The 25,707-nt window shown below is 47.8% G+C and overlaps 2 protein-coding genes across 2 annotated transcripts in view; both read left to right on the plus strand.

The window, feature by feature from the left end:
• The window catches only part of LOC115473985 (probable hydrolase PNKD), a 152,127-nt gene extending 138,447 nt beyond the window's left edge, over nucleotides 1-13,680 (plus strand). Inside the window, exons 6-9 of the mRNA XM_030209227.1 lie at nucleotides 1,237-1,400; nucleotides 1,577-1,663; nucleotides 6,940-7,055; nucleotides 13,305-13,680. Coding sequence (XP_030065087.1) covers nucleotides 1,237-1,400; nucleotides 1,577-1,663; nucleotides 6,940-7,055; nucleotides 13,305-13,478 — 541 coding nt within the window. The 3' untranslated portion in view covers nucleotides 13,479-13,680. The remainder of the gene's footprint in view (nucleotides 1-1,236; nucleotides 1,401-1,576; nucleotides 1,664-6,939; nucleotides 7,056-13,304) is intronic.
• A 131-nt stretch (nucleotides 13,681-13,811) lies between these two features.
• The window catches only part of LOC115475147 (ciliogenesis-associated TTC17-interacting protein-like), a 102,224-nt gene continuing 90,328 nt past the window's right edge, over nucleotides 13,812-25,707 (plus strand). The window contains exon 1 of the mRNA XM_030210887.1: nucleotides 13,812-14,124. Coding sequence (XP_030066747.1) covers nucleotides 14,108-14,124 — 17 coding nt within the window. The 5' untranslated portion in view covers nucleotides 13,812-14,107. The remainder of the gene's footprint in view (nucleotides 14,125-25,707) is intronic.

The following is a 25,707-nucleotide window of genomic DNA, read 5'->3' on the forward strand; positions in this document are numbered from 1 at the left end:
CCCAAAGAGCATGGGGGAAGCCACTGCATGCCCTGGGACTGGTAGCATGGAATGTTACTACTATTTAAGATTCTACATGGAATGTTGCTACTCATTGAGATTGTGAATGGAATGTTGCCACTATTTGAGATTCTGAATAGAATGTTACTACTCTTTGGGGTTCTAATGTTGCTACTCATTGAGATTCTGAATGGAATGTTGCTATTATATGAGATTCTGAATAGAATCTTGCTACTCTTTGGGGTTCTACATGGAATGTTGCTACTATTTGGGTTTTTGCCAGGCACTTGTGACCTGGATTGGCCACTGTTGGAAGCAGGATACTGGGCCGGATGGACCAATGGTCTGACTCAGTATGACTATCCTTATGTTCACTGCACATGCCCTGGAGGCAGTGTAACAACCGGAGCAGCCTTCTGACACAGAGTGACATCCAGTGCAATAGGTTATCATTGATTGAATAGCAGTGCATTTTAATATGTGATATTAGTCAGCTCCCTGTACATTTTTGGATTGCCTGGGTGACGGACAGAGTGGCATTCCTAAGGAGGCTGACACCCGGGGTGGATCGCCGATGCGCCCCGCCCCCCGGGTGCAGGGCCCCCCCAGAACAGCGCAACCCCCCCCCGGCGAAAGACCCCCCCCCCCCGGTGCACGCCGCTGGGGGGGGGGGGGTGCCGCGCGCCTGCCGGCTCTTTGTTTTCATGCTCCCTCTGCCCCGGAACAGGAAGTAACCTGTTCCGGGGCAAAGGGAGCATGAAAACGAAGAGCCGGCAGGCGCGCGGCACCCCCCCCCAGCGGCGTGCACCCGGGGCGGACCGCCCACACTGCCCCCCCCCCTTGGTATGCCACTGGACGGACACTTTCTCCACTGTCAAGTGAATGGTCTGCGGTTCTCAGCTGGAGGGGGGGGCTGGGGAGTAGCTCCTTGAGCTACACATGTTGTGTTCATGGAAAAATGCTTTGTTTATCTGCTTATTTTCACGTGATGTCACAGACCAGTCAGCACCCTCTGGTATGGCACTGGGTTGTAGTCAGTAGAGTGCCGGAGCGTTTTGGGAAGAGGATTGGGGGGGGGGGAAGGGAATTCCGGTCTGCTTTTTATTCCAGAGACAGGTTCTGCATTTGTGTGGAGCTGAATTGTGAGTCTGTCTGTGTCGTACGTCTCTCTACAGCAGTCTTTGTGCAGCCTGACCCCCCCCCCCCCACCTCCTTTTTCTTTGTGTCTCCCCTCAGCCCGGTCTCGGATAAGGAGAATATAACGGTGGGACAGCTGCAGTTCCAGGCGCTCTTCACACCAGGTCACACAGTGGGACACACCATCTATGTTTTGGACGGGAAGTCTGGAGACGGTCCGGCCTGCCTCTTCTCTGGAGACCTCCTCTTCCTCTCGGGCTGTGGTGGGTACACTTGGTGCATGTTGGGGGGCAGCTGGCTGATGTCACCCTCGTGTCCTTAGCATGGGTTCATTGTGACGTGCAGGACACATTTCTAACTGGGTTCAAACGGTTATTGTGATGGGTACCAGTAGGCAGTTTACTGGAAGGTTACTGGTGAGTTCTCTGTCCTTTTGCAGGGAGGATGTTCGAAGGCACCGCTGCAACTATGCTGGCTTCTCTGGATGGCGTTGTGTCGCTTGGAGATGACACTCTTCTCTGGCCAGGTGTGCACAGCTGTGAGCATTTGGGTCTGTGTGAATGTATCACCACATATCAATGGATTTTGGGTACCTGTGCGTGTGGATCTGTATGTTAGAAGCAGTTCAGAGGCACAAACCACCAGGCCAGCATCAAAGGGAGAAAAGGAGGCAATGGAGAAGGAAGCTTTGAGAATATTTATTTATCTTTTGCCACCAATATGTTAAACCTGTAGCCGATGGTGGAAGCCAGATGAAATAAAGCAGCGGGTCCTTCATGTCTGCAGTGCTGATATTTAAAGCTGCAGCACTGAATCCACTTTATTACTTATTTATTTAAGAATTTCACCATGAAAATGTAAATACATATGCAGTCTTCCATGACATCTCTCACAAGGCAGAAAACATTTATAGTAACATAGTATAGTAACATAGTAGATGATGGCAGAGAAAGACCTGTACGGTCCATCCAGTCTGCCCAACAAGATAAACTCATATGTGCTACTTTATGTGTATACCTGACCTTGATTTGTATCTGCCATTTTCAGGGCACAGACCGTAGAAGTCTGCCCAGCACTAGCCCCGCCTCCCAACCACCAGCCCCGCCTCCCAACCACCGGCTCTGGCACAGACCGTATAAGTCTGCCCAGCACTATCCCCGCCTCCCAACCTCCAGCCCCGCCTCCCACTACCGGCTCTGCTATCCAATCTCGGTTAAGCTCCTGAGGATCCTTTCCTTCTGAACAGGATTCCTTTATGTTTATCCCACGCATGTTTGAATTCCATTATCGTCTTCATCTCCACCACCTCCCGCGGGAGGGCATTCCAAGCATCCAGCACTCTCTCCATGAAAAAAATACTTCCTGACATTTTTCTTGAGTCTGCCCTCCTTCAATCTCATTTCATGTCCTCTCGTTCTACTGCCTTCGCATCTCCGGAAAAGGTTCGTTTGCAGATTAATACCTTTCAAATATTTGAACGTCTGTATCATATCACCCCTGCTTCTCCTTTCCTCCAGGGTATACATGTTCAGGTCAGCAAGTCTCTCCTCATACGTCTTGTAACGCAAATCCCATACCATTCTCGTAGCTTTTCTTTGCACCGCTTCAATTCTTTTTACATCCTTAACAAGATACGGCCTCCAAAACTGAACACAATACTCCAGGTGGGGCCTCACCAACGACTTACACAGGGGCATCAACACCCCCTTTCTTCTGCTGGTCACACCTCTGTCTATACAGCCTAACGTCCTTCTAACTACGGCCACCGCCTTGTCACACTGTTTCGTCGCCTTCAAATCCTCAGATACTATCACCCCAAGATCCCTCTCTCCGTCCATACCTATCAGACTCTCCCCGCATAACACATACATCTCCTGTGGATTTCTATTCCCTAAGTGCATCACTTTGCATTTCTTTGCAATGAGTTTTAATTGCCAAACCTTAGACCATTCTTCTAGCTTCCTCAGATCCTTTTTCATGTTTTCCACTCCCTCCCGGGTGTCCACTCTGTTACAGATCTTAGTATCATCCGCAAATAGGGAAACTTTACCTTCTAACCCTTCGGCAAGGTCACTCACAAATATATTGAACAGAATCGGCCCCAGCACCGATCCTTGAGGCACTCCACTACTCACCTTTCCCTCCTCCGAGCTAACTCCATTCACCACCACCCTCTGGCGTCTGTCCGTCAACCAGTTCCTAATCCAGTTCACCACTTCGGGTCCTATCTTCAGCCCATCCAGTTTATTTAAAAGCCTCCTGTGGAGAACCGTGTCAAAAGCTTTGCTGAACTCTAAGTAAATTACGTCCATAGTTCGTCCCTGATTCAATTCTCCTGTCACCCAATCAAAAAACTCAATGAGATTCGTTTGGCACGATTTCCCTTTGGTAAAACCATGTTGTCTGGGATCTTGCAATTTATTGGCTTCCAGGAAATTCACTATCCTTTCCTTCAGCATCGCTTCCATTACTTTTCCAATAATCGAAGTGAGGCTTACCGGCCTGTAGTTTCCAGCTTCTTCCCTATCACCACTTTTGTGAAGAGGGACCACCTCCGCCGTTCTCCAGTCCCTCAGAACCTCTCCCGTCTGCAAGAATTTATTAAACAAATCTTTAAGAGGACCCGCTAGGACCTCTCTGAGCTCCCTTAATATCCTGGGGTGGATCCCGTCCGGTCCCATGGCTTTGTCCACCTTTAGCTTTACAAGTTGTTCATACACACTCTCTTCCGTGAACGGTGCTATATCCACTCCATTTTCATATGTACTTTTGTCAGTCAATTGTGGTCCTTCTCCAGGATTTTCTTCTGTGAAAACAGAACAAAAGTATCTATTTAGCAAATTTGCTTTTCCTTCATCACTATCTACATAGCGGTTCGCAGTATCTTTTAGTCTCACAATTCCCTTTTTAGTCATTCTCCTTTCACTAATATACCTGAAGAAATTTTTGTCACCCCTCCTTACATTTCTAGCCATTAGTTCTTCCGCTTGTGCTTTCGCCAGACGTATCTCTCTCTTGGCTTCTTTATATGGTGACCCTGTCGCTGGTTCAGTGCATAAAATTATATCTGGCCATTAACCTAGATGCAGAATTTCGATGCTTTCCAGATAACATTGGGGCTGAGCCCCAGCCCACCCCAGACCCCCTTTCCAGATAATGTGTATCTTTTATGTTTAAAGCCCACTATGGTACACTGTACACATAAAATTGTGCATCTAACCAATGCACATTTTTTTTAAGGCTTAGGAGGTTGACGTCTATGTCTATGTCTAGACGTCAACCACTTAGGAGGTTGACGTCTATGTCTATGTCTAGACGTCAACCACATCAGGCCTCAACGCACAAGTTAAAACTGAAATGATGCCAAAAATGCAGAGGCCTAGTCCAGCCAGATCTTCTGAGCAGCAGTTCTTACTCCTGTCACAGAGTCATTAGGCCAGTCCCTATGAATGTGTCCGTGCGAGACGGTGTCCGCCTAGCAGTACCTCACTATTGTGGTCCTAGGCATCCACAGCTCCTGTGTCGGAACGTTTAGCCCTGTAGAGGGGCATAGCCAGACACCCAAAGTGAGTGGGTTCAAGAACCTCCCCCCCCCTTACATGGCATCTCTCCCTCCCCTGCCCCAGGCAATCTGACATCTGTCAACTCTTCCCTCCACCCCCATATTTATTTATTTATTTGTTACATTTGTATCCCACATTTTCCCACCTATTTGCAGGCTCAATGTGGCTTACATAGTGCTGGATATGCAATTGCAGACTCCGGTGTAAACAAATACAGAGTGATGTTGAGATAAGATACTGTAAGGTTCATGTGGCAGTGCCACATGAGATAGGCAGGGGCGTAGCCAGACTTCGGCGGGAGGGGGGTCCAGAGCCCGAGGTGAAGGGGCACATTTTAGCCCCCCCCCCTCAGCACCGCCAACCCCCCTGCCTTTGCCGACCCCCCCCCCCCCCGCTGCCGCCACCACCACCAACAACAACATTGCCCCCCCCCCCCCCCCCGCCGATGACCCTCTCGACCCCCCTCCCACCGTCGCCTACCTTTGCTGGCGGGGGAGCCCAACCCCCGCCAGCCGAGGTCCTCTTCTTCTGGCGCATGGCTTCGTTCTGTTTCTGTGAGTCTGACGTCCTGCAGGACGGCAGACTCACAGAAACAGAACGAAGCCTTGCGCCGGAAGAAGAGGACCTCGGCTGGCGGAGGTTGGGGTCCCCCGCCAGCAAAGGTAGGCAACTGCGGCGGCGGGGGAGGGTTAGCGGCGGGAGGGGGGTCAAGAGGGTCGTCGGCAGGGGAGTCCAGGGCCAAATCTACGGGAGCTCAGGCCCCCGTGGCCTCACGTAACTACGCCACTGGAGATAGGATAAAGTTCATGTGGGTTAGCCACATAGGGGCATCGTACGTGGAAGAATTGTGTTGTGTCCATTCTGTATTTTGGTTTTGTTGTGTTGCAGCGGTCAGGCTTTTATGTTGGGTTGGTAGGGTATGCCTTTTTAAACAAATAAGTTTTTAGTGTTCTTCTGAAGTGTAGGTGGTCGTACATAATTTTCAAGGCTTTTGGAAGTGCGTTCTTTTAAACCTTTCAGTTTTTTTGTTAGCGGCAAGCAGCAACTCATACCCGCAGCTTGTGCCTGCCCAGAACCTTCCCTCTGACCTGGTTTCATTTATGTTGAAACAGAAAGTTGGGTCAGAAAGAAGACCTTTGAGCCAGCACAAGTGGCGGGTATGTGTCATTGCCTGCAAAAAAATAAGGGGTCCTTTTACTAAGCCGCTTAAGCGCTCAACGCATGCCAATTCAGAGTTACTGCCCGGCTACCATGTGGCCTGTGTGATCATTTTTTACGCGCGGCACAAAATATAGTTTATTTTCTGGCACGCAGCGAAAATCAGGCAGTTTCAGCCCTGTGCTAGGGCTCCCAGAACCCACTTCAGAGGCTAAAAGACCTGCCCCAATTCCAATCCTTGACACCAGCATGGTTGGCAGGCTCTGCAATGTGGGACTAAAGGTGACGTCCACTTCAAGCAGGGGACGCGTTCACGTTCAGCCATGCCCTTGATTTTTGCCTTTAATCGGTGTGTTCGCCCAGAATTAAAAGATTAGAAAAGACTACGAAATGGAGGTATTTTAGTCTCACAAGAGAAGAGAATCGGGCTATAAAAACACTCGTGCGAAATCAGGAAATTGTAATCAAACCAGCAGATAAAGGCAGAGGCGTGGTTATGGATAGGTCTGTGCATGCTAGGAAGGTAGACAAATTTTTGATAAAGAACATTATGTAATTTTAGAGAACCAACTAAAGGGATAAAGGGAAAGGGAAATGGGACTTGATGCACATAAACGATTACCACATGGTTAACGCGAGAGACCTTACCGCTAAGTCAATGGCTGGCCGTAAGATCTCAGACCCAAAATGGACACTCGCCAATTTTTATTTTGCTGCAAAACCATTTGCGGCAAAAGCTTTTTTTAAAAAAAAGCAGTTTTTTACAGGTGCGCTGAAAAATTGATCTGCGCGCACCCAAAACCCACGCCTCCACTACCGTTTGCCATTTTTCAGTGCACTTTAATAAAAGGACCCCTAAAAGGTTTTAAAGGTACGGAGGGGTGGGGGGCAGGAAGAGAGTTGAGAGTTGCCCAATCACCTGGGGGGGAAGAGGAGGGATCCTGGGTGGGCGACACCACTGGCCCTGTTTGCCCAGGCTCTAATGCACATGACCTTGGGAGTGGTTAGAACCACTCCTCTGACTTCCTGAGCCCCAAACTTCCTGATCTTTGATCTTACTTTGCCCTGTCTTCCCTTCCAGGACATGAGTACGCAGAGGATAATTTAAATTTTGCTGCAGTGGTGGAGCCAGAGAACAGCTCACGGGAGAGGAAGTTCCAGTGGGTGTTTCAGCAGCGACTGGAGAAAAAGTGCACGGTAAGAGGAGGCCCTGTGGAGGGCAGTATTAGTGCTGCCAGGTCAGAACGCTACACTGTGCCAGGGTCAGATGGCGCATGTGCAGCAGACAGACAGGATGGTTTATCTGGCACCAAGCAGGAGCAGAATGCATCGTTCAGAAAATCTCAATACAGCAGCCTCAAAATTTTGGAAATGTGTTGCAGGGGCAGCTCAAGGGACGAGCTTACTTTTGCATCAGTGACCCCCTCCCCCCCCAACACACACACACAAACATTCTGTTAGCTCTGTCTGTCTCTTGTCCTCCACCACCCTCCGCGAGTGGCACGCAATGGCAGGGCCGGTCCTAGGGTCTCTGGCGCCCCCCTGCAGACTATGAGTTGGCGCGCGTGGCGGCCCCCCCCCCCCCCCCCCCCCGCATCTCCTTTCTCTCTTCTCCCACCCTGCCCCTGTCCAGCGATTCACCTTCGCCCCCATCTCCCTCCCATTTATAGCCACCTGCCCACCTTCTTCTCCCCCCCAACATTCCCCTTTTTCTTCCCTGCGTGGTTTAAGTCTTTTTTAATTTACCTCCGTCCCAGCAGCCGCGTCATTTGAAAGCCCTGCCCCATCTCTAGCCTTCTCTCCCTTCGTGAGTTCCCACCCTCAAGGAAATGACGTCAGAAGGTGGGACTCTGTGGAACGAACTCACGAAGGGAGGGAAGTCTAGAAACGGGGCAGGGCTTTCAAATGACGCGGCTGCTGGGACGGAGGTAAATTAAAAAGATTTAAAGCCCCAAGGGCGGCGTGGTATGGCGCCGCAGCGGCACCCTTGAAGGCAGGCGCCCCCCTGCGGTGCTTACCCCGCTTACCGGATTTGACCGACCCTGCGCAATGGGGAGGGAAGAGAAGCTAGACTGGGATTTTGGCTCCCTTTTTCACTGGCTCCCTTAGTCAGTGGTTCAGCCGGCCCTGTGTAGGGGATGGAAGGGGTCCAAGAGTTTGTGAGGTGTGAAATAGTGTATTATGAGCTGGAGAAGGATTTAGGGCTTCATTTTGTGACAGGGTAAATGTCAAATTTTAAATCTGTTTTAAACCTGTTTTATAAACACCTGAAGACACTTTCCCCAAAATTACACATTCTGTAGAAGGATCCTCAAAATACCATCGATAGGATATAGGACCATCCTATCAGGGCTGAGAGCATATATTTTTCATTACATTTCATAGTTTTCACAGCCCACCTGAAGTATAATCATTAGTCCTTACCTTATTTCATTAATCAATCTAATACAAAACAATCTTCTTTCTCAACCACCACAAAAGTACAAAATACTTAAGCTTGAAGACAACAATTCCACAGCTCACAACACCGATTCGATTATGTTTCAAGCCTTCTGCCCTGGGTCAGGGTGTGCACTCCATCAAAAAATATTTTAATCTGCAATATAATATTAAGAAATGGTTAAATAAGTCATAATTATTTCCACCTCATTTTACCAAAGAGCACTTTAATGCATTTGCAAAAACGCTTTGAAGTGTTTGTGTGAAGATATTTTGTTTATAGTCTTGACTCTTAATTGGAATTTCCTTTTAATTGGAATTTCCTTGATATTGTTTTTAAAGGCAACGTAGACAAATTTGTGCCCTTCTAAAATTGGCTCCTGGAACCAGCTGCAGTAGTGCACACGTGCTCCCATGCAAATGTGCACTTTCGGTGCTGCAGATGTGAGTATGTTCTCTGTGTGCACGTTTCAGGTCGCCTTGGCTGCAGCCAAGCTCCGCCCCCCCAGGGAAGCCTGTGCACAGATCAGTAAAGAACATGCATTTTCCTTTACACATGTACAATTTCATAAAAGCCCTTTTTGGCATGCAAAACATGTTTTACACATGGAAACTGCTTTATAATATTATCCTGATTGGACACGAGTACCATCTATATATCTAGTGCAGAGAAAAGTTTATGAACCCCCAAGTATAATAATCAGAATTACACATTCTGCTCATGATACCTGTGTTTCACTGAAGCCAGGCTTTTCTCGTGCAGCAGAAAAGGTAAAAAGATTAAGGCTCGTTCAGAATCAGTGTGTGTAAAGTACTAAGTGAAGCCTCATTTCCTCCTTGATTAATTAAAATTAGGTACTTAAATAATTTGGGGACAAATAAATCACCCTGCAGAGTAAACCTGTACAGGGCATCTTGTCCTGTAAAAAGGTCCTTAAAGTTTTAAATTTGGTCTGCTCCATAAAAGCCCATTGGAACTCACCGTACCATGATCAGAAGACATTTCATCTGAAGACCACTTCTAACTGTTTGGAGCTCCGTCCGTCCACCTACTGTCAGACAGGCTATAAACAGAAAAGGTGGGAAGCCTACAGTGATTCTAACCAGGAATGGCCATCCTGCCAAGATCACCCCAAGGCCAAAGTGGAAAATCATCCATAAAGTCATAAAGAACCCCAGAAGAACAGAACATATACAGATGTGTGAGCGTCTCTTACTTCGGCTGATACAGGGTTTTAAGCATCAACCAAGAGGAAAAACACCGACTGGGAATTTCATTTATTAAAACTTATACCGCCTCAGTGGCCAAAGGTTTTCAAGGTGGTTTACAACAAAAGGTTAAAACATACATCCACTAAAAATGACCCTAAACACTCATTTCCAACATGCCCAGAATGGACCTTACTTATATAACCTACCAATCTGGTACTACCCAAAATTTTTCTTCCATTATGTAGCTTCCTACTATTCCAGAACCTGTGGAATAGTTGTGTCCATCAACCAGCAGGTGGAGATAGAGAACTGAAAACTGAGCTGAGACATTTGTCTTGGCATCCAGTCCAGCTCCTCAGTATTTTCTGTCTCCAGCAGGTGAATGTACACACTTTCAGTCTCTGATTCTGAGTGATTTGCTAATGGTCCAGTTGGTCGATTGGTGCCCAGTTGAGCTTTGCGGCTGGCTTGAGTCTGCAGAGTCATATCTGGAGGTCTTCAGATCCCTGTCTCTGGTGCCCTGTGAATTTACGTCTTCCCTCCTTTCTCCTCTCCCCTGTTTCCTGTGGAGCTCTCCTTTTCCAACACAACAACCTTAAAAAAAAAAGGAGAAGAAAATAAATTTACTGGAGAGTCTGTCCTGATCCTTTCTCATCTGGGATATGACTTGTGGAGACTGTGAGTTTGAGGGGAGCAGCCAGTAGTGGTAAGTCTGACTAAGGTTTGACTCAGAACCTCTTGGGAAGGCTGTAAGTTTTACTTGGTGCAGGGGAGGGACCCTAACTCACCGCTTGGGACTGTGTTGTGCTGCGCATGTGACAGTTGGGGTGAATGGTGTTCCCGCTCTGGGACCCACCAGTCCGTGTCTGGGCATTGCAGTGCGTGCAAGCCAGGAATCACGCAGGACGTGGAGGAAATGGTCAGTGGCAGCAGGTTTTCAGATTTGGCACAGATTTGGAGACTTCAGGCTCTCCGGCAGGGCTGGTGCGCAGTTCGATGCAGGAGAGTTTGGGAATGGGTGCCATTTTGTCGTGGCCGACTGGCAGTGAGGAACAGCCTCTGATCGTGCGCAAAACACAGTCGCCATTTTACAGCCTCAGGGACCGACAGAGCATTCAGCTGTATTGGGATTTTTGTTTTCTCTGGAGTCTGTATTGCTCTTACACCAGACCTATTTACTTAAGCAGGGGCAGTCAGAGTTGCCACAAGGTGCTTCAGTCTCTCGCCTCACTGCCCCTCCGGCTCCTATGAGATCTCGTTTAGACCTCCAGGAATGGGCAGATGAGGCTATCTCTGCTTCTTCCTCCTTATTTATGTAAAGTGATGCACTTAGGGAGTAGAAATCCATGGGAGACGTATGTGTCAGGCGGTGAGAGTCTGATATGTACGGATGGGGAGAGGGATCTTGGGGTGATAGTACCTGAGGACCTGAAGGCAACGAAACAGTGTGACAAGGCGGTGGCTGTATCTAGAAGGTTGCTAGGCTGTATAGAGAGAGGTGTGATCTGCAGAAGAAAGGAGGTTTTAATGCCCCTGTATAAGTTATTGGTGAGGCCCCACCTGGAGTATTGTGTTCAGTTTTGGAGGCTGTATCTTGCTAAGGATGTAAAAAGAATTGAAGCGGTGCAAAGAAAAGCTACGAGAATGGTAAGGGATTTGCGTTACGAGACGTATGAGCAGAGACTTGATGACCTGAACATGTATACCCTGGAGGAAAGGAGGAACAGGGGTGATATGATACAGACGTTCAAATATTTGAACAGTATTAATCCGCAAACGAACTTTTTCCGGAGATGCGAAGGAGGTAGAACGAGAGGACATGAAATGAGATTGAAGGGGGGGGGGGGGGCAGACTCAAGAAAAATGTCAGGAAGTATTTTTTCACGGAGAGAGTGGTGGATGCTTGGAATGTCCTCCTGTGGGGGGGGGGGGGGGGGTGGAGATGAAAACGGCAGCTGGCAGTGAACAGTGATTCAGATGCACTACTTGCACCCACCACAGAGCCTTCTCTCTGGTACTTCCTGACTCTGTGGAAACAGGAAGTTCATCAGAGAGAAGGCTCTGAGGTTGGCACGAATCGCTTTTCACTGCTGGCTGCCTCCAGCAATAAAAGGTATACCTGGGGTGTTAAGAGGCAAGGAAAGATGTTGGATTGCCAGCTGGGGAGGGGACAGGCGAGAGAAAAAATTGGAACGTGGGGCGGGCAGGGAGAATCTGGCGATGACATCACTTCCAGCTGCCAAGAAGTGCCAGAACGCCATTCCACCTCGTTCTGGCACAAATTAAGCCCTGGATCGAATCCTGTTTTGAGTATAAATTGTGCTAAAATACAGACCAGGCCTAGGGGAGTCACATATTTTTTTCAGCATTGTATAGAGATCTGAAGAGATTGGATTGTTATTTAAATAGACAGTATGGGCTGTTGATTCTACTTCCGTAATCTAATACAGCAAAACCCTGAAACAACAGCCAATCAAAACTCCCAAAGGGTTGTATAGAATAAATAACAAAAATGTGGAATTGACCCTCAGAAACCTAGGCTTCCACCTACAGAACACTGTTATCTATATAAGAGTTTTGTGTCTGTGGTCTAGTCTCTTTCATAGGGTACATTTTCCACCTACTCTCTGTGAAATTGATAACCCCTCATTTCAACTAGAGACGTCTAGCTAGGCAAATCAATACCCCTGGAATTATAGTTAAAACTGGGAGGTTCCTGATGAAGCCCTGAAATGGGTGAAATGATTGGGCCCCGTTGAATATGATTACTGCAACTTACTCCTCACCGGCCTCCCACTCAGCCATCTATCCCCCCTTCAATCCGTTCAGAACGCTGCCGCAAGTCTTATCTTCTGCCAGAACCAATATACTCATATCACCCCTCTCCTCAAATCACTTCATTGGCTTCCGATCAGATATCGCATACAATTCAGGCTCCTCCTCCTTACCTACAAATGCACCCGGTCTGCGGCTCCTCACTACCTCTCCACCCTCATCTCCCCCTATGTTCCCGCCCGCAACCTCCGCTCACAGGACAAAGCCCTTCTCTCAGTACCCTTCTCCACCACTGCCAACTCCAGGCTCCGCTCATTCTGCCTTGCCTCACCCTATGCCTGGAACAATCTTCCTTTACCCATACGCCATGCCCCCTCCCTACCCATCTTCAAATCTCTGCTTAAAACTCACCTCTTCAATGCTGCCTTCGGCGCCTAACCGCTCGAGAAATATAGAATGCCCCAATCTATCCACCCTATCAGATTAACTGTTCACTTGTCCTCTAGATTGTACACCTGTCTTTTAGATTGTAAGCTCTTTGAGCAGGGACTGTCCTTCTATGTTTAAATTGTACAGCGCTGCGTAACCCTAGTAGCGCTTTGGAAATGTTAGTAGTTAGTTAGTTAAAATCAGCAGTTGAAATGAGGGGTTATCAAGCCAGTCAAATGATAGCTAAGTTAATCTATGCTAAGCTGTAGCTTGAGAATAAGTGTCTGCTCAGTAATGCTCTGAAACTTATGTTTAAATTAGCACAATTTCACAGAGAGTAGGTGGAAAATTTACCCTATGAAAGAGACTAGACCACAGACACAAAACTCTTATATCGATAACAGTGTTCTGTAGGTGGAAGCCTAGGTTTCTGAGGGTCAATGCCACATTTTTGTTATTTAATCTATACAACCCTTTGGGAGTTTGATCGGCTGTTGTTTCAGGTTTTTGCTGTAATAGATCTGAAGAGCCCATAACACCCAGTCTGTTAGAAGCTGAATTTCTCTCTCTCTCTCTCTCTCTTTATCCCAGTGTCCATCCACTCTCGGGGAAGAGAAGGAGTACAACCCCTTTCTCCGCACCCACTGCCAGGACCTTCATGAGGCCCTGGGCCTCCAGCAGGGCAGCGAGGAGGACTGGAACCATTTCAGAGCCCGTGTGCTAGAGGAGGTGCGACGGAGGAAAGACCTCTTCAAGGGAAGATAGTGCTACGAGCCCTGAATGCTTCCCTAGGGTCTCGGCTGGAGGAGAAGACCCTGGCTAAACTGACATTAATGTGTGCACATGCTCAGTGGGTGTGAAGGTGTTGGAGAAAGGGGAGAGTGGCTGCAAACACTGCAGAATCTGTGGAACCTATGGCCTGCGGCAACAAAAGAGAAATTTCCCTCTCTCCCCACACCCCACCCCCCAAGAAAAGAGCAGCACTGGTGAAAATCTAAATCTGTGTGAAGGAAAGTTAAATGATGTGCTTGAGCTCACTACATTACCCACTGTGAACGCTTGCGCTCATGAGCCTGCAGGTACGCATCGAAGTGTCGCTGCATTCGTTTTAAACTGTGTCACGCGAGAAGGACCGTCTTTGACATCGGCAGCGGTCTTGGGAGGCTGTGATGAGGTTTAAAGGCTCAGCTTTTGTCGAAGAGCTTTGGAAACCTCACAGACCTCCTCATGGAAGCTGTCGGCCTACACCAGCCTTTTCCAAAGCTACATTTGAGCTGTAACAGCTGCTGGGTAGTGAGTGGAGAGATTTCCATGGGACAGACCGACTCTGTGGTTATTTTTCTAGGGGTGGCTGTTAGTTTTTCACTTGAGAATGTGGCCTACGTCCCCCCAGGATGCTTCAAGCAAAACGGTAAGTCATGCAGACAGTGGCAGTGTTCTCTCAGGCCCTTCTTTAAAAATTGGTATTAGCTATTTCAGGCATAAATGATGGTGCCATGTTAATGTAGCTTGTTAAATGCTACAGTGGAGCAGTAGCCAAGTGGTTAGAGCAGCAAGCTGAGAACCAGGGGATCTCGGTTAAAATCCCACTGCCAGAGCTGCTGAGAGGTGGGGGCAGGGAGAGGCAAGATTCCCCCAGGCCTGGCCTCCAAGGGGGCCGGCGCTGGGGTCTGTCTCTCTCCTGCTCCTGTCGGTACCTGTAACACAATCACTGTACTCCTAACAGGAGCAGGAGAGAGACAGACCCCAGCGCCGGGCCCCCCTTGGAGGCCGGGGAGGAGCAGACAGGATTCCAAATTGCATTCGGGGCCTCTGAGTTGGCTGGCGGAGGTCCCCAAGCCCTGCCAGCACTGTTCTCCGCTGCATTGCCTGCCCTGCTTCCCCTCACATTGCACATGCTCAGTTTTGGTGAAATTGAGCATGCGCTACGTGAGGGGAAGCAGCTGCAGGACAGGCAATGCGGCGGAGAACAGCGATGAAGGAAGGCTTGGGGATCCCCGCCAGCGAAGGTATGTGGAGTTGGGGCAGGGATGTAGGGCAAATTGTGTCTCTCTACACGGTGTCCTGGGGGGGCGGCGGCACTGGTGGCCCTGCCCCAGGGAGGAGGGGGGTGAGGGGCAGCAGCGGCTGTCCTGCCCCAGGCCCGGCTCAGTCTCTCAGCAGCCCTGGCCACTGCTGCTCCTTGTCATCTTGGACAAGTCACTTAACCCTTCAAAATTAGATTGTGAGCCCTCCAGGGACAGGGAATAATACCTAGAGGGGCATTTTCGAACGGGGACGACCATCTCTAAGGGCGCCTATCTCTGAGGACGTCCCAGTGAAGGGGCGGGGCATCCCATATTATCGAAACAAGATGGGCGTCCATCTTTCATTTCGATAATACGGTCGGGGACGCCCAAATCTCAACATTTAGGTCGACCTTAGAGATGGGCAACCTCGGTTTTCGCCGATAATGGAAACCGAGGATGCCCATCTCAAAAACGACCAAATCCAAGCCATTTGGTCGTGGGAGGAGCCAGCATTCGTAGTGCACTGGTCCCCTTCACATGCCAGGACACCAACTGGGCACCCTAGGGGGCACTGCAGTGGAGTTCAGAAATTGCAGGACATCAGACTCAGAAACAGAATGAAGGAAGAAGGGGACCTCGGCAGGCGGGGGTTGGGGTCCCCCACCAGCAAAGGTAGCAGACAGCAACGGTGGGTTGGCAGCGGGAGGGGGGGGTCAAGAGGGCCATTTTTTCAGGGGGGTCCAGGGCCAAATCTACGGGGGCCCAGGCCCCTGTGGCCCCACATAGCTACGCCCCTGCCGCACGGTACTGCTCTGTTTTAAAAATGGCTGCCGAGACTATCGAGACCCGTGAGACTACCGCAGGCAGTCTCGGCACCCATTTTGAAAAGACAGAATAGCAGTAGTGGGCAGGAAAGAGTGAGGTTCTTTCCTGCCCCTGAAGAAGCCACGTTGCCACCAGGGCCCTTCCTACCAGGAGGGGCCCACTGAGGCTCGGGGGGAGGCTGTGGTGTGTGGGAGGGAACGGCAGGCTGCAGCTTGCGGGGCCCAATGACCCTTGCTGTCCAGGGGCCCAGTTCACTGTCAGTCCACCCCTATTCCACGCAGATCAGAAGACGAGGTGTAACAGTGCGAAGGACATGGGCAGGTTAGGGTCGTTCACTGTTACAGAATTTGGGGGAGGATTTCCAGCAGGTTTCAGTTGGTGTGAATCCTTGCTCCCAATCCTGACACTAAGTGCTATTCTATAAAAACACCAGGGAGCGCCCTTCACAAAATACCATCCCAGCGCCATATACTGAGTTTAGCTCACAGTGTTTAGTATTCAGTAAGTTATGTAGAAAAGCGTCAGTCCCACCCAGACTCCTCTAGTGTGAAATACACGCGATGCAAATGTACAGAATCACATTTGTGGCTAATAACTTATGTCGATAAGAATTACCCCCTAACTGCTAACGCGACGGATAACATGGTGCAGTGAATTGCACCACTTCACATCCAGTTAACCGCATGGCTGATGATGTGGGATGCAGTTACCGAGGGGCCTAATTAGAAGCACGCAGAGAATTAGCTCCTCAATGGACATTAGCTAAGTTTTCTTTGCATTAACTGCGTGCCAGACCTTCCAACACCCCCCCCCCCCAAATGTTAACCATAGTGCTTTTGCATTAATTGGGCGTTAACTGTCTAACCTTAGCACAACTTAGTAAAGAGGAGCACGGAGGACCCTAAGGCCTCGGTTTCTCACTTGTCAGCTTTTAACCACGGCTGAGAGGACGGCTGGAGCATATTACACCACAAAGTGGAACCACAACAGTCCCCCAGGAATCAGGCCACATCACTTTTTGTTTTCACTCAGTTCTGCTCTAACGTTAAAGGGCCAATGAGCAGGGGCTGTGGCTGTGCCAGAAAACAAACCCAGACAAGAGGCTTGGGCTACGCTGTGGCTGTGGTGGGGCTTCGTCCAGTCATCCGTAGCATAGTTCCGCTTGTTTGAATCTGTTTTGCTTCATGTTAAACTGACGCTTTGCCCACATCCGTGGTACTGGTGACAGGTTTAACTGGGCAGACTGGGTTGGGTGGTCTCTTTTTCCTGTCACCTACACAACCCCTCACCTCTTTTTCCCTGCTCCAGTGCTTAGTTTGAACTGACTTTGTCATTCCTTGGCCTCTGCTCTTGTTCTGTGGCCCAGATGTTATCTCTGTGGCTGGCTGGAAATGCTGGTAACGTTTCAGCCCCAGCAGCTGAAAAGACTGTGAAGTTTTGGGTCGTAACTCCAGCCCTTGTACGAGATGAACACAAGAGCTGCCCCTTCCCCTCACGGGGGCAAGTCTGAAAGGCAAAAGAAACACTAAAGCAGAGCAACCAAATGAAAAAGGGAAACAGACCTTTTATGTTTTCTTCTGTTCTGTTTCTTCCAACTTGAAGGATTTAAGGAGGGGGCTTCATTGCACCATCAAATAGCTCCTTGTGTCAGCCCACACTCTTGGGCCAGGGCAGGGAGCTCCATGGAAGCAGCACTTAGAGGAGGGGGCGGCCATTTCAGCTGTAGACCCTCACTGAAACCAGATGTGAGCCAGGCATGAAGACTGTGAGGATTTCAGGAGGAAAACTGGTCTTACAGTGGACACGGTGGTTTGTGTGGGGAGGGGGCTGCATCCATGGCCTCATCCATTGAAGTTAGTTTTCAGAAATGAAGTGGGATGGAAGGAGATATGTGGAGCAGACTAATGAATGATTGAGGTTAAGAGCCCTTGGGATGACTAAGGTTCCCTCCTCAGTTTCTACCAGTGGGCAATCTGACCTTCCCACCAGCAGGGTTACCCAGCATAAATGCAGTAGTCAAACTGAACCAGCCAGCACGGTGAAAAGGAGTGGAGGAGTGGCCTAGTGGTTAGGGTGGTGGACTTTTGTCCTGGGGAACTGAGGAACTGAGTTGGATTCCCACTTCAGGCACAGGCAGCTCCTTGTGACTCTGGGCAAGTCACTTAACCCTCCATTGCCCCATGTAAGCCGCATTGAGTCTGCCATGAGTGGGAAAGCGCAGGGTACAAATGTAACAAAAATAAAATAGATACTATTGGAGATTCTACATGGAATGTTGCTACTATTGGAGATTCTACATGGAATGTTGCTATTCCACTAGCAACATTCCATGTAGAAGCCTGCGCGGCCACATTGGTGATCTGCAAGGGCCAACTTCTACATGGAATGTTGCTAGTGGAATAGCAACATTCCATGTAGAATCTCCAATAGTAGCAACATTCCATGTAGAATCTCCAATAGTAGCAACAGTGGAGGAGTGGCCTAGTGGTTAGGGTGGTGGACTTTGGTCCTGGGGAACTGAGTTCGATTCCCACTTCAGGCACAGGCAGCTCCTTGTGACTCTGGGCAAGTCATTTAACCCTCCATTGCCCCATGTAAGCCGCATTGAGCCTGCCATGAGTGGGAAAGCGCAGGGTACAAAAGTAACAAAAACAAAAAAGCTAGGGGGACCAAAATGGCTTCCATTGTCCCAGCATGCACTGCATGTCATTGCCTGCTCCCCACTCACAGGGAAGGGAGAAGGGAGCAGCCCCAGAGCATACTGGGAGAGGAGCATCGTTGGCACTGTCCCTCAGCTATCCTCATCTACACACTACTGTTTAAAATTACACACTGCAATTGTATTGTAATGAAACTAATACTAACAGAGGGAGAAAGAAAGAAAGAAAATTATACACAAGCTTGTGTTGTGCTGCTGTTTGAATTGCACTTTGTCCTTTCCCTGTGACAGTCTCATATTACACTAAGAGGTATTTATGAAACCATTTCTGAGCATATCCACAGCAATTAGAAAAAGGAGCTGTAAGTGACTGACTTAAACATATAGTCTTAAGAACCTTCCTTCAGCCAGATGACGACTGACATTGGCCTTTACCTAGGGCTAATTTTTGGAGATAGATTTTTGTGTGCTCATAAGAGACTGCCTTTCTTCTGTTTGCAAAGTTCCCTTGGAGAGGAGAGTGAGGACATGTCTCTGCTGAGACCAGGTTCAGCAGCTCCAGAGATCCACCATAAGGAGGCGCTGCCACTGAGACTACAGTAAAAGCTCTGGTTGCTTTCCTCTTCTTCCACCCTTAGAGGGAGCTCATCCAGTGAGCTGATGGTGGGGCAGGTGCAACATATTAGCCTCCCTAGGCGAACCTTCAACCTTTTGCATTCTCCTCTTAATTACTCCTACCTACTAATGGAGGTTCTGGCATAGCATCCCTTCCCCATATCCTCTCCAATTTCTTCTCCCCCTGCCCAGCATCCTGCCCCTCTCTCTCTTCCTGGCCAGCACACCAGCATCACCCCAGTCTCCTTTGCTTCCTATTCCATAATACAAACAAGTGTTGGGTAAAATTATAAACCTTAAATGATGGCAAACATACCCCAAAAAAATCCTTTCAAAAAATTCTCAATGAATTAAGGATCTGCAGTCAATGAGAAGAAAAATTTCCAGTCCATCTACTGGTCACAGTAACTTCATACTAACAGGGGCATCACCTGATCCTCACTCAGCAGTTCCGAAATTACGGAAGTCATTTCAAAATTGCTACAAAATCACTTTCCACCTGCCCAGCACCCTTTTCACAGCCCTCTTCTCTCCACACCCCCCTCCCCTCCCCACCTTGCTCAACACCATTTTCTTTGTCCTACCATGGGCCGATGTTCAAAACCTAACGCCGGTGCTCAAGGTGATTAGCGCCGGACTAGCGCCAGCGTTAATGTGTGCAGAAGGCTCTAGCGCAGGAAATAATGTTCACACCAAAGATTACCACAAATCGTATTTAAATGTCGGATGTAAATGAAGTCATTAGCTATTCCATCCCAATGCTCAGAGAAACCGGGCACAAAAAAACCTGCCACCAGTTCTGAGGTCACTTTGAGGGGTTAGAAGAGAGGATTTGTCATGATCTTCCTTTTAAAATCTGCTGGGTTTTATTTTATTTGAAAGAAGCCCGTGCAAGTTTCTGAGCGCCGGTGGTGAGGAACAAATGCGTGGGAGTCTGAGCAAAACCGAAAGTGGAAGCACACATGAACGCCCCTTTTCGGCACTTAATTATAAGCGTTTTTTTAGACGATAGTTGGAACCAAGATGGCGTCAGATGCGAACGTGCTGAATTGAGCTCCTGCAAAGTACCGAGGCGTTTTGCTTCGGGACACTTTTCCCTACTACAATGGGGAAGAAGAGAAAGGGAGCCACTAAGGGGTCCTTTTACCAACGTGCACCGAAAACTGGCCTGCGCTGTTGTTGACACATGTATTGGACGCGCGCAGGTCCGTTTTTCAGCGCGCCTGCAAAAAAGGCCTTTTTTTGGGGGGGTCAAAAATGGACGTGCGGCACAATAAAAATTGGCGTGCGTCCATTTTGGGCCTCAGATCTTGCCGCCACCCATTGACTTAGCGGTAAGGTCTCATGCGTTAACCAGGCAGTAATCGTCAGCACGCGTTCTGCGCAGAAGAGGCATCAAGAATTTCAAGTGCTTAAGCCTAGAGACTTGTAACTCAACTAGTTATGTGTTGAAATTTCCTTGTGTGTGTTGAATGTTGTTTGAGGGTACATTTTTTGTTGTAGGCAACTTCAAGAGTTTTTGTCTGGTAAAGAAGTTTTACTTCCTAAAGTGTTTCTACCCCCAGAGTAGGTTATGCTGTTAGGTTGGCTGATAAGTACCTTAACTGCAGCCTATGTCTTTTGTTATTTTTTTCTCATTTACTTAGAATTGGTTCCTCCTTTTTTTTTTTTCCTTTTTAAATGAAGGACTATACTATGGACATATTTCTTCTTGATTTTCTTTTTTTTTTTTTTTCCTATGATATATTTTGTGAGTTTGCTTATTCACTTGTGATTCTTGTGACTTATAATTGATACATTGTATAAATAAATAAATAAAGGTTTTAAAGTGAAAAAAATATTGAGAAGCTTATATTTAAGGAGCAGAAGAACGGCGCTGATGTCTGCCTGCACTTCAGGATTTGAATGGGCGTGCGAACCAAGAGCTCTGCTTACGGCAAAAATTCTTGTGCGCATGCTCCAAATACGTTCCTTCCCCTTGGAGTGAAGGAGTAGCCTAGTGGTTAGTGCAGTGGACTTTGATCCTGGGGAACTGAGTTTGATTCCCACTGCAGCTCCTTGTGACTCTGGGCAAGTCACTTAACCCTCCATTGGCCCTGGTACAAAATAAGTACATGAATGTATGTAAACTGCTTTGAATGTTGTTGCAAAAACCTCAGAAAGGCGGTATATCAAGTCCCATTTCCCTTTCCCTATTTGAGATTCTACATGGAATGTTGCTATTCCACTAGCAACATTCCATGTAGAAGCCTGCCCTTACAGATCAGCAACGCGGCCATGCAGGCTTCCGTTTCTGTGAGTCTGACGTCCTGCACGTACATGCAGGATGTCAGACTCACAGAAACAGAAGTCTGCCCTTGCAGATCAGCAACGCAGCCGCACAGGCGTCTGTTTCTGTGAGTCTGAGGACATCAGACTCACAGAAACAGATGCCTGCGCGGCCGCATTGGTGATCTGCAAGGGCAGGCTTCTACATGGAATGTTGCCAGTGGAGGAGTAGCCTAGTGGTTACTGCAGTGGACTCTGATCCTGGGGAACTGAGTTCGATTCCCACTGCAGCTCCTTGTGACTCTGGGCAAGTCACTTAACCCTCCATTGGCCCTGGTACAAAATAAGTACATGAATGTATGTAAACTGCTTTGAATGTAGTTGCAAAAACCTCAGAAAGGCGGTATATCAAGTCCCATTTCCCTTTCCCTATTTCAGATTCTAAATGGAATGTTGCTGTAAAAAGAAGTAATTTACACTTAGGGATAGTGCTCCAGAACACTAGCTAATATTTATAAGTTTTAAGATATATATTGAATAATTCTCCACCAGTTGCCCTTTAAGGCAACACGATCCACAATTGCAATGAATTAAATATTATCTCTGTTGAAATGCAGTATCCTGCGCCGCAAGATTTAAAGGCATGTACCCAGGACACAAAAGACCATCTATTTAGCTTCAGAAAAGGTTTATTTCATGTAAATAATATTGCAAGAGGTAGTTCTTTTCTTACAGAGAATCTGTGCTTAAAGTAAGGTAGGAGGTTTAAATATGAATTATTATAAGTTACTTACAAGTCCTTGTTAAAAAGCATGAGCAGCATGAGATAAGCACGTGATTGCAGGAGGAAGGAGGGTCTCTGTAGCAGTGGCAGCAGGATAGAAGAGCTCTGTGTGTGGAACAGCTTCTGTCTTTTACACATTGCAAGTTGCAGGAGGATATGATCACATGAACCTCAGCACTTGCTTCCTGGTTTGCACTGGATAATGCCAAGGCATTATGGTTAATGTAGTCTGTTCACATGATCACATTATAAGTCTTTCCTTTCTGCACATGTCCTGGCATCTTCTTGTCTGATAGCTGATGGGAGGGGGCAGGTATACATCTGATGACAGGCAAATGTTTTGTTTATGGTTTTCCTCTGAGTCCTTTGTCTTCAGTACCTGGATTTATATTTTTCCAGACCCTCTGTCTGCAGTTGTGTTTAATTTCTGCAGAAGTCTTGATGAGCCTTCAAGTATCCACCTAGTCATGCTTTTGTTATCAGTCCTTGTTAGGTGGGAGGAGAAGGAAGCTATATCTCTGTGAAGCCAGTACCTTTTGTCTCTGTTAAGTGTTTGTAATTGACTAGCCCTGCTATCAGAAGTTCCCAGGAAAAGGGAGGGGAAAGAGGGGCTTGATGTTCAGATCAGTTTCCCTGCTGCAGTTTCAATTAGTCTTTAAAAAAACTGTATTTTTATATTGTTATATATTTGTATCTGATTCAGCCCAATCAATAATTATGCTACACATTTAATTCTGACAATTCATTGCTATTATCTAAGATTCTACATGGAATGTTGGCTACTATTTGAGATTCTACATGGAATGTTACAAGTGGAGGAGTAGCCTAGTGGTTAGTGCAGTGGACTCTGATTCTGGGGAACTGGGTTCAATTCCCACTGCAGCTCCTTGTGACTCAGGGCAAGTCACTTAACCCTCCATTGCCCCTGGTACAAAATAAGTACCTGAATATATTTAAACTACTTTGAATGTAGTTGCAAAAACCTCAGAAAGGCAGTATATCAAGTCCCATTTTCCTTTCTCTTCCCCTTGTACAGCGCACATATAATTTGCATGCTGTTAACAGTGAGCATTGTGAAGTTATTTTTTCTACGCTGGTTCTGTAGCATTTTCCAGCACTGTTCCTTATAGTGCCAGAGTTCTGAGCATCGGTCCACAAGAGTGGCACTGAATGAACACTCTTGCCAGGTGATGTCTCACCTACGTTCAGGTACATTTATTTATTTATTTATTGTTTGCATTTGTATCCCACATTTTCCCACCTCTTTGCGGGCTCAGTGTGGCTTACAATAAGATATGACTACAGAGAATACAGTTGATACAAATTGGTTATGGGTTACATTGTACAAGTTATGCGAGATAATCAAATTATCAATAGGAATATCACAATGGGACATCAACAGGGAGACTTTGGGAGGAGATAATAGGAAGTTTAATGGTAGTGTTAAATGGTAGTGTTACATCATGCAACACTGACCTGCAAAGGCCTCTCTCCCCCCCCAGTAATTCCAATCTAGGCACAAGACATGATTTACATCTAATATATAGGCGTGAATTTGTCCTGCCACAAAACTATTCTCTAAGGGGTCCTTTTACAAAGTTGTGCTGAAAAAATGGCTTTCGGTAGCATAGGTGCGGGTTTTCGGCGCGCGCTGATCCATTATTTAACGCTTCTGAAAAAAGGCCTTTTTAAAATTTTTGCCAAAAATGGACATGTAGCAGAAAAAATGAAAATTGCCGCGCGTCCATTTTGGGTCTGAGACCTTACCGCCAACTATTGACCTAGCGGTAAAGACTCGCACGGTAACCAGGCATTAATGACCTATGCGTGCCAAATGTGCGCCCGAAAATAAAAAAATATTTTTCAGACGTGCGTATGGGACGTGCACCAAAAATGAAAGTACCACATTCGAAACGTGGTAGTCGGGCGGTAACTCCATTTTGGCGTGCATAGACGCTTACGCAGCTTAGTAAAAGGACCCGTAAAGAAAAGTAGATGCATGTTTTTCCTTATAGAAGAAGTCCCCTGTTTTAGACTTATTTCCCCAAACAGAGGAGGAAGAAAGTGCAAAAAGTATCACGGACTCCAGAAGCAGAAGGGACAATCTTGTGCTTAAAAAGATTTATTGATCAAAGACTCGACACAACGCTGTGCTTCGGCCCAAAAGGCCTACATGAGGAGTCTTTTGAATGAAAAGATCTAAACATCTTCAGAAGTTAAATATTTCAGAATGTGTCAATCAAGAAGATGGTCTTGAAAAACACCTTTATGATGGACAATACCAGCCTTCAAATCAAGTCGACAAACAGAACCAAACTATTTGCCAACTTGAATAAATAAAATAACCTCCAGACTTACCCTGCATCCGTTTCCCTTTCCCTCCACCACTTCTAACAATGACAGCTTCAGGCTTCGTTCTATGTGGCAGCTCGTGGAGCGAGCTCTGCCGGTAAATGCCATAGCTGCTGAGAGGGGGGGCAGGGGGGGACAAAATTCCCCTGGCCCAGGCCTTCAAGGGGGGCCCGGCACCGCAGTCCCACCCGTCCTCCGTTGTCGACTGTCTGCCATTGGGCCGGGCCCCCTGTGAAAGCGCTGCAGGCAGCAGGGCAGCAGATCGCCTCCCTTCGGGCCTCCTTCCCTCCCTGTGTCCTGCTCTCGTCTGACATAACTTCTGTGAGGGTGGGACACAGGAAGGGAAGGAGGGCTGAAGGGAGGCGATCTGCTGCCTGCAGCGCTTTCACATGGAGGTGAGAGGTGCTGTGATTTCAATGCAGGGGGCCTGGCCCGGTGGCGGACAGAGGGGGGCGGGTAGAGGGGGGAGCAGCGGCCCGGCCTAGTCTCTCGGTGGCCCTATTAAATGCATGCTTACATTGCATTTTGAAAACTCACAGCTGGCATATTCAGTGTCTCTGTGGCTGATCTCACAGAGAAACAGCGCTGAGGATATGCCAGCCCAAGAGTTTTAAAGATATTTGCTGTGCTGGGCCTTCAAAGTGGGTGGGCGGTCCCAGAGGCTTTCAGGATTTGTTTCTGCCTCCTCCCCCACCCCCCCAACACCATCACAGAAAATTCTGGCACTCTAAAAACCACTAGTTCACTGAATGGGAGAACTGGATCTAAGCCAGTCTTGTCCAAGTTCAGTCCTCGAGGGCTGCAAGAAGACTAGGTTTTCAGGATATCCCTAATGAATATGCATATAATAAACTTCAAGTAACCATACAGTAAGTTTAACAATTTTAAATCAAAATTATCCAATTAAAGGGGAAATGGGACTTGATATACCGCCTTTCTGAGGTTTTTGCAACTACATTCAAAGTGGTTTACATAAATTCAGGTACTTATTTTGTACCAGGGGCAATGGAGGGTTAAGTGACTTGCCCAGAGTCACAAGGAGCTGCAGTGGGAATTGAACTCTGTTCCCCAGAATCAGAGTCCACTGCACTAACCACTAGGCTACTCCTCCACTAGCAACATTCCATGTGTAGAAGTCTGCCCTTGCAGATCAGCAATGCGGCAGCGCAGGCTTCTGTTTCTGTGAGTCTGACGTCCTGCATGTAAACAGAAGCCTGCGTGGCCGCGTTGCTGATTTGCAAGGGCAGGCTTCTACATGGACCAAGGAATGTTGCTAGTGGAATAGCAACATTCCATGTAGAATCTCAAACAGTAGCAAACAGTGGAGGAGTGGCCTAGTGGTTAGGGTGGTGGACTTTGGTCCTGGGGAACTAAGGAACTGAGTTTGATTCCCAGCACAGGCAGCTCCTTGTGACTCTGGGCAGATCTCTTAACCCTCCATTGCCCCATGTAAGCTGCATTGAGCCTGCCATGAGTGGGAAA

Source organism: Microcaecilia unicolor, chromosome 7, assembly GCF_901765095.1.
Source record: "Microcaecilia unicolor chromosome 7, aMicUni1.1, whole genome shotgun sequence".
NCBI lineage: Eukaryota > Metazoa > Chordata > Amphibia > Gymnophiona > Siphonopidae > Microcaecilia > Microcaecilia unicolor.